This window comes from Pleuronectes platessa, chromosome 7, assembly GCF_947347685.1.
Source record: "Pleuronectes platessa chromosome 7, fPlePla1.1, whole genome shotgun sequence".
NCBI lineage: Eukaryota > Metazoa > Chordata > Actinopteri > Pleuronectiformes > Pleuronectidae > Pleuronectes > Pleuronectes platessa.
The window spans coordinates 23,430,862-23,439,906 of record NC_070632.1 but is presented as its reverse complement, the minus strand read 5'-3'; the positions used below and the strand labels follow the sequence as shown (position 1 = coordinate 23,439,906).

The window sequence follows — 9,045 nt, the reverse complement described above, 5'->3', positions numbered from 1 at the left end:
CCATGGTCACTTTTTATAACAATTTGCACCACCATATATTCTGTGGGTCCATCTCATTTTCAAGACCATTAAATAATCAAAGATAAATCTTTTTGGATGTACACACTCCACCAAATTTCATTGTCTTGGACACAGCAGCTCTTACCTTTGGGTTCACTGGAGTACAGTCGTCGCTGTGCTGTCTGGAATCTGCGACTGAATGGGAAGTGAGCTGGAATCCGATAGCAGTTCTGCAACAGACCACATTGCCTTTAGTGCTGCTCGTCTATTACTATATATACACAGTATGACTTTGCAAATATGACCTCTGACAGGTAAACAACCTCTCTCTGAATTTCACTTTTATTTAAAACTATCTATCTGACCTCCCCTTTGAACTGCATTAGACTCAGTGAGCAGTGGAATACTTAAAATGTGGGGAACAAGGTAAGAATAAGCTCAGAATTATTGATTCAATAGAGCCAAAGATAAGTAAATACCCTTGTTGACATTCCTTTGTAAGCTGGAGCTGTTTTGGGCTAAGTGGGATTGTGAGGAAATCCTAAGGCATACTGCATGAACACTTTTTCCAGTCAAAAAATACACAATATGCCTCCATACTGCTAGCTTGGTGTCATCCAGGTGTCTGCAAGCCCCGACATTTATATTCGACTCAAAGCTGCGTCATTTGCACTGTGTTTTAAGCCTAAAAGTCCAGTTTGTTTTGTGTTGAATATAAATATCGGGCCTTTCTTCTGCAGTGACAGCTTTTCTGGAATGAAACACCTTGGGCTTTGAGATACAATAGAGGGAAACTAACATAATGAGGGAATCTGGTCCTGAAAAGAATGTTACACTGGAGAATATTGATCGATTCATCCTCCTCTTAAAGCCACATATTAGCTTCAGTGATTTTAAAATGGATCGGGGCATTTGAACATCAATTATAATTATATTGGCTTCGGTGACATTTATGTTTCGAGTATGGTCTAGAATGAAAAGTTCTTAACACCAATAACACTATAAATCTAGAAATAATGTATATGATAATCATATAACCCCTGACATAAATACACTGCCCCAAACAATTATGGGAACACATAAATCAAACATTAGATCTCGATAACAAATTATTCACGTTGAAAATCTTACTGACGTAAATTGTATAATTTGTTAGGAACAAAATTACTTATCCATGGTCAATGGAAAACAAAATCATCGACCCACTGAGGGCTGGATTCAAAACCACATTGAAAATCACAATAAACAATTTTAATCAAAGGCTAATCAAACTTAAGTGAATTTCATCACGGCCACTCATAATGTGACTCAGTAGTAGTGTATAGCCGCTGTGATCCGGTATGCACTCATGTCAATGTCAGGGCACTCTCCTGGGGGATCCCCTCCCAGACCTGAATCACGGAGCTCCTGGACAGTTTGGGGTGGGACTTGGCGGGGTCAGTTACACCGATACAAAACATCCCATAGCTGCTCAATTGGATTTAGGTCAGGGGAACGTGAGGACCAGTCAATGGCATCAAGGTGTTTGTCTGTCAGGAACTGCAGAAACAATCTGGCCACATGAGGTCGGGCATTGTCCTGCAGGAGGAACCCAGAGCCCACTGCACCATCGTAGGGTCAGACAATCATTCTGAGGATTTCATCCCAGAACCCAAAAGCAGTCAGGGTACCGTTGGCTATAACATGGAATTCTGTGCTACCCTCCAAGGATATGCCTCTCCAGACCATCACTGCCAACCACCGCCAATCTGGTCATGCTGGATGATGTTACAGGCACCATAACTTTCACCACCGCATCTCCAGACCTGTCACATGTGCCCAGTATGAACCTGCTCTCATCTGTGAAGAAAACAGAGCGCAAGCTGCAACCTGCCAATTCTGGTGTTCTATGATGAATGCCCATCGAGCTGCATGGTGCTGGGCACAGGTCCCTATAAAAAGGTCCTTGGGCCCTCATACAGTTGGGCTAGAAACACAAACACCAGGAGCCTGCTGAAGGGTTGTTCTGTAAGAGTGCTCCCCCTGTTCCTCCTGGTGTAAAGGAGCAGACACTGGTCCTGCTGCTGGGTTGATGCCCTTCTACAGCCCTGCCCAGCTCTCCTAGTCTCCTGGTATCTCATCTAGCTCTTGAGACTGTGCTGGGAGTCACAGCAAATCTTTAGTCCGCACATATAAATGTGCCATCTTGAAGGAGCTGGACTACCTGTGCCAGCTTATTGGGCTGCAGGTACCACCTCATGCTACCAGTAGTGCTAAGGTCACTAGCAGAACACAATCTAGAGAAGAATCAGTCAGGAAGGATAAGGAGAGAGCATCTGTCTGAGATCACCACAATTTAAAACCATTCTCATCTTAGGGCTTGTCTTGCTTTTGCCTCTCCATTGACCTGTTGTCACTTGCATTTGCACCAAAGCAGGTGAAATTGATTCACAATCACCTGTGCTTCCTAAATGGACAGATTGATATCACTGATTTCACTGACTTGGTGTTAAACTGTGATGGTTAAGTGTTTCCTTAATTTTGTGAGCATGTCAAGAGACCCTTAAAAGACAACCAAAAAAACGGAACAGGGCTACGTCTTAGACTCATTTTATTATTTTTGAATAAATGTGAACAATTGTGTTAAGAAAAACTGTTCGTCCTAGGTCATCTATTTCAATAACTCAATGACTAATCAGTTTAATATCATATTTGGAAAAGAGTGAAGGTATCGCAAATAATTGTCAGCTTTTATTTAAGACGATAAAACCAACCAATAAGTAACTAAATCCAAAAAGTCCTGGAATATGGTACCATCACTCATCGGGACTTTAGAGGCTCTTCTAATGGTTGACTATGCTATTAGCTACTGATAGCTACCGTCTGTCAACACTGCTATAGATTTCTTTGGTATCATATCAAGGCTAAATACTGGTGTAAGTAGTTGTTGTATTAGTAGTAGAAGTAGTAGTAGTACGACTACAGGTAACAGACACTTTGCAAGTCGCTTTAAGAGAAATCTAACTATTGCGTCACAACAATGTCGCAGCACTAAGGTCAGCTAGAAGCGACCAGTGTTTTCACATCGAAAACATCCGATTCTTCTGGTAACAGAGGCGTTCTGATGAGTCAGACTTGTGCCGAATGAAAAACTAGTGTTTACAGAACGCATTAGGTCTTAAATTGTTTCTTAAGGTTCGTCGTATTGTTCTTTAAAAGACAAACGTACACTAAACGGACTGGTTTTGTAAAGCGATTTGGCAGCAAGCATTCAAACGTGCTACATTTCCCTTAATAAATGTAACTCCGGGAGGACATTAAACTGCAGCATTTTGGGCCGTTTTTCACCCAGCATTTACCCCCCATTCCTCCACCTCCACTTACCGGGGCAGCGGAGCTCCGATATGCGGCTGAGAAGAGCCGTGCTGCGCTCACCGCGAAGAGCCGAGCCCGGGTTCCCCCAGGCCGGCAGAGAGGCAGAGCGACTGCCGAAAGGAGCCTCAGCACCTGAGACATCCTCCGTCTGTCGCCTGCCCAGCCGCTCAGTCACAAACCACCGCGGTTCTGCTCGTTGAACTCCCGGCAGGAAGCTTCGCTGTTCCTCTGCTGCAAACGTTATTGAATAAGAGCCACAGCCTGAAATGTCAACGGGATCATACGACGATGATGTAAAGGCCCACGAGACCGTCTCTGCTCGTGCCTGTCGGAAATGATTGTGAGAATTCATGTTTTGTAGCAATTGAAACTTTATTTTGAATCACAAAATACAATTTGACCACTAGATTATATACCTAACTGACATGGTGTACGTAAATCCATGTATTTTGTTTAAATATGACTTTATTACAGTCAGGTTTGAGATGGGCTCACACTGTGTCTCAGCCACACTACACCTTCACTATGATTGGCTGAGACAGAGACGTTTTCCAATGCGCTTACATGTAGCTGTTACAAAAGCACGTGGTAACACTATTATCATTACATGTTTAAAAGTTAGTAGAAACTTGCACCACTGAAATACTCTTTATTCATCTGCAAGAGGTTCTCCATCCCCCATCTTGTTTTTATCTGTTAAACCACACATACAGTCACATTAAAACAGGACTGAACATCACAGTTTATATTTTGCTCCTTTGGTTTAAAAGTAGTATTTTAAGAAACCTCTTCCACTAGTTCTGAGTGTAAAACAATTATCAGAATTATTGTGCAGGGCCATACTATTTCATCACAGGAGAACTGTTAATGATGCAACCTCTATTAATTGATTAATTGTTCAGAGCCTGAAAGAACAGAAGACAGAAGGTCAGAAAACAGTGAAAATGTCCTTGATGATTTTCCTGAAGCCCATGTTAGCATTCATGGGTCTTTGTCTGACCAACAGTCCAAAATACATGATTTTGTATATAAAAAAAACAACAAGGGAACTGCCTTAATTCACAGACCAATGGTATAATTGATCTATAATTTGGCATTTTCTATATCCATCATCAAACCTCTCTATGACTTGTATGTAAATTGATCATCTAGGCACACTGGGATAAAATTACACAGCCGTGTGGAGTAAACAGATAACAATATATTTGTCATTACAATATGAAATATTTAAGTACTCCCCAGATAAATTACCATTTTAGTGATAATTTGTATTTTCAGTGCCATGCTTTTAGACTGCAATATTGAACCATTATCTCTGTCTAATTAGATAATACATCTAAAGTAGGAAAATTAAGTCAGGTAATGATTTCAGCTATGGCAGATGCTTCACATTTTTTTACTCAATGAAACCTTTAATATCAATAAGAAATGAATAAATAGATGTGACCTTCCATCTATGTCCATGGCTGGGTCAAGGTGTTGAAGCTGCAGCAGCTTGTCCTCTGAGCTCTGCTGAGCTCTGCTTTTGGAACAAAAATAATAAAGATAAGTTCTACTCTGATGAATGAAATTAAAAACGTATCTCAGGGAATAGAAAAGCCGTCAACTGTAACGTAGGCTGTGTGTAAACATGGGCCTTGTTGGTTAAGTGTAGCCTACCAAATGCATAACTCTAATTTATTTACCTGTTTCTTAGTATTTATGTGTGAGATATACTTCATGGCCATGACCTTGTTCTGTCTGCTGTTGTAAAGTGTTTTGCACTTGAGAGAGAAAAATCTGTAATGTTCCATTTCAGCTTCCTCTGTAGGTGCTGTAGGAGAACCGACTCATCAATAATGGGATGTGGAACCTCTGCTGCGGATCAGTGATGGTGAACACAACCTGAAAACATACAAAAAAGTTATGATAGTAAAGGTGTTAAATCAAAAGACATAGAATCACAGGACACATTTTTCTATTTATATTGAAAAATGCCAAGTCAGTAAGTATTTGTGAACACAAATGTCCGAGTGAGATACTCCAAAATTCTTGCAGCCTTTCTCCACCTGCCACATTTGATTTCAATAGCACTTATAAAAGGTACTCAAAGGCTCTTAACATGGTAAAAACAGTGACTGTAAAAAGAATTACAACAAGGTAACATTATTGATTATTTAACAATAACATATTGTTTATGCAAGTGAAATCCAGAAGCTCACCTCTACATACGGATAGAAGGAGGTCTGACCCAGACCCTCCCAGTATGAACCAGTCTCAAAGCGCAGCTTGTACATGCCGGAGATGAAAGCTTCAGCGCTGATGAGTCCTGGGCAGCGGCCATCTTCATTTGTTGTCCTAAAAATCATTAAACTGCTGAGTCGTGAAGGTTGATTGAAACTCAGAAACTCTAATTAAACAAAGAAAAGCTTTGGCCAGCCTATATTCATTAAATTTTTTATATTGATAAACAATACATACAACATTAATAATAAAATTTCACATCTTGAAACACAAGATTTAGTGTAAAAATCATTCCATTGCCCTGAGGACCTTGAATTTCTGTACATCTACTGTGTTCTACAGATGATATATGCTGTCACTTAGAAGGTAAACAATGACTGCTACTGTACATGCTGCTCAAAGAAAACTTAAACAGCATTAAACTAAAGCTTCTCTCTAATGGATACTTCTCATAATCATTTGAACAAATCCTTTCAAATGATGTAAATTTGATTACTACAAAAAAATATTGTAGCTACAAATATATGTGTCAATCTTGTTTTATTCTTTAAATCCATTCTGGTATCTGTTTGGAGAAATGTGACTGAAATATGGAAAAACCAAGTGATGTCTGGAGTTATTCCTTTTGGGATGCAGATATAACCTGGGGATGAACAGGATTTTTTGGCAGCCCTAACAGAAAAAACACTTCCCTGATCTACTCTGGATTATGGAGGCGGGATAGTGCGAGAATGAACCTCAAATAAAGTGATTGAGACATACCCAGTTATATACTTTTCAAAAGAACATTGACGATGAATTCAAAATTTTGATTAGAGGGTTAATTGTCTTTCACAAAATAACACGTGATTTGTTTACTGTTCCCTTCAAATCAGTTTCAGCATCGCCTGTTCAAACCCTACCCGACACTCAGCATGTTCCAAATCATCAGCTCGGAGTCTAGGCGATGCAGGCTGACTGCCATCTTGGCTGCGGGGATGCCATTTCCTGTGTTCAGCACGTGAGTAGTCAGAGGGTTGGATGCTGCTGCTGCCATGAGCTGTCAGAGAGGTGTGGACAGGTCAGCCTCACCTGTATATCGCCTTGTGTCACACATACAGTCACAACTGGCTTCACATTCAAGTCAGTCAATGACGACATTTGATTGATTTATCCTGACTGGATGATTGCAGCGTTTGCAGGAATGTGATTTAGTACATTTACATCTAATGTTCCACTATCTGACAAAATGTGACAGGTCGTGTAAACAGCATATTTTCTATGATTACGATGAGTTTATCTGTCACACGTTTTTGGTCAGTGCTGTGTGTTTAAGTCTATGGTTATACCAAGCAACAAGATAACAGGGTCTGTTCTTATGCATAGCCGTGTTATTTTAAATTCAAACGGCAGATTTTCTGTGATGCGAAATTTATATTAAACTAATCAATAATAATTTATTAATAAATAAATCTTAATAAATGCAGCCCCCTCGATAAGAATTATAGGATCATTATTTTTGATATCTGTATTAACTGCTTAAATAGCCATTCTGTCAAAGGGCATTAAGAGCCCTTACTCTATTTATAAACTATTTAAGTTCTGAAGTTCACCAACACCAACACACTGTCCACATATCTACATCCTTACAAATTAAACATATGCCCATGCGGGAAAATACAAGAGAAAACAGAAAAGAGGCAACATTTCTACTCTGCTTATAAACTAATACTTCACTAAAATAAATTAATACTATACTAAAATAACTACCCATTACAAAATTCCCAATTACACATATTTAAATCATGCTGTAGGAAATTATTCAATCTATTTCGAAACTTAAAAGAAAATCAATGGTTGACGAGTACATAAGCCCTGTGCTTCTCAGTCAAACAAACAAGTCCAAGGACTTTAACATTTGGCCCTTTACTTCAACTGACGTCCACCCACAAATCTCTAATCTGTTTCTATCTGTTCTGCTTATGAAGAGGAAGATGGTTCAAAACTTAAAGACTGATCAACTCTGAACGTTTTGGTCCCTGCAGGAGAACTGGGCTGAGTAATAACAACTTGCATCTGTACAGATAATGTGTGGGAAAAGAAAAAAATTGAATTTTTTAGATGTCAGAACACTATAATATACACTGTCCATAATATACTGGTGAATAATAACAAAATGCCTATGCATCAAAGTGAAATAGAGAAACCCTAACGTCTGAGTTTCAGTGTTTGTTGTGAGGGAAGACTCACCTCTGCAGTGTGCTCTTCTCTGCTGGAGCTAATTCAGTCACCAAAACTCATCCAACCAGTTGCACAAGCCCACTGCTCAGAGACACTTACCCAGCATGCACTGCAAACAGACCTCAAAGGTTGTCCTTCGTCAAATAAATCATTAAAACATGGGGGGCAGTTTTCCTTCAGTCCACAGCATGTGATTAACTGACTGATGATGATTAACTGATTTAATTAGGACTTCTTCCTCCACAAAACTATTTTTCAGATTTAACTTACAACACTGGTGTTCTTCAGATTCTAAAGCAGCTTTGAGCAAGAAACTAAACTCCCATGAAACACTGAGGAAAACTCTGAGCGTCTGAATCTGACCTCACTTTGAAAAGGGAGAGGAACTATTGTTGTATGTTAACTATCCAGACCAAAGGTGAGGCACCTCTCTTTCCCTACCACTTGGCCTAGGGGGCGACATCACTGGAGGTGTTCCATCTGCACCTCAACAGGTTCTTCCCAGGTGAGAAGTCGGATCAAACACAGCAAACACGGAATGTTTTTCTCCCTCAAATGTTTGACCTTTGTTTTCCTTCTTCCATACAAACATGCAACGATTCTTCTACCAGATCTTCCTGTTAGAGGGGTCGACCCATTGAGGATCAGGCAAGAGATCGGGCCAGTAGGTGCAACAGCGGCCATGCAGGACCAGCAAACTCTAAACCAGCTGATCCAGCGTTTGCCCGAACTCACGCTGCTGGAGAGTTGCACAGCAGTGCATGAGAAACACAGGTTATAGCAACAACCAGGAGAAGACGGATGTTCTGCTCCTTCACTTAACAACAGTGTAAAGACCACGAGACAAGCAGCTTGCAGTGTGTGACTCTCCTTTATTTTACATGATGAATGATGTTCTTTTATTTCCTGAATAAAGTAAATTATAATCCCACCAGCTTTTTTCAAATCCTTTTAATTATATTTTATTTTATTTTGTTTTTACTCATCTCTTTTGTAACATTTGTGCTGTAATGTTGTCAAGTTTCTTTACATTTCCTCCGAATGTTTGACGTAAATTTTTTACTTGTAAAGAACCTTGTAACTCTGTTTTAATGTGTTTGTTAATCATATTATAAACATAATCTTATTATAAGTCGTATTCTTATTATAAAAAGTACCAGACACTTAACCATCAAAATAACTAGGAAACTGAGAATTCAACGGCATAAATAAATATCCAGTGACTGATCTGTTAAACGTGGGATAATT

The 9,045-nt window shown here is 39.6% G+C and overlaps 2 protein-coding genes across 2 annotated transcripts; both read right to left on the bottom strand.

Moving 5' to 3' along the window:
• Window positions 1-145: 145 nt before the first annotated feature.
• Window positions 146-3,639, bottom strand: LOC128444175 (androgen receptor; the record flags this gene model as incomplete). Its single annotated transcript, XM_053426490.1, is given in 2 exon segments — window positions 146-230; window positions 3,364-3,639. Coding segments are annotated over 2 exon segments (217 nt in total), but the record flags the coding sequence as incomplete, so codon positions are not given.
• Window positions 3,640-3,987: 348 nt separating this feature from the next.
• On the bottom strand, window positions 3,988-7,951 carry LOC128444174 (5-hydroxyisourate hydrolase). The gene is made up of 4 exons (XM_053426489.1): window positions 7,807-7,951; window positions 6,480-6,616; window positions 5,556-5,691; window positions 3,988-5,238 (listed from the first exon to the last, which is right to left on the bottom strand). Exons 2-4 carry the CDS (start codon window positions 6,611-6,613, stop codon window positions 5,149-5,151), a joined length of 360 nt encoding a protein of 119 aa, XP_053282464.1. The 5' UTR covers window positions 6,614-6,616; window positions 7,807-7,951; the 3' UTR covers window positions 3,988-5,148.
• Window positions 7,952-9,045: the final 1,094 nt, after the last annotated feature.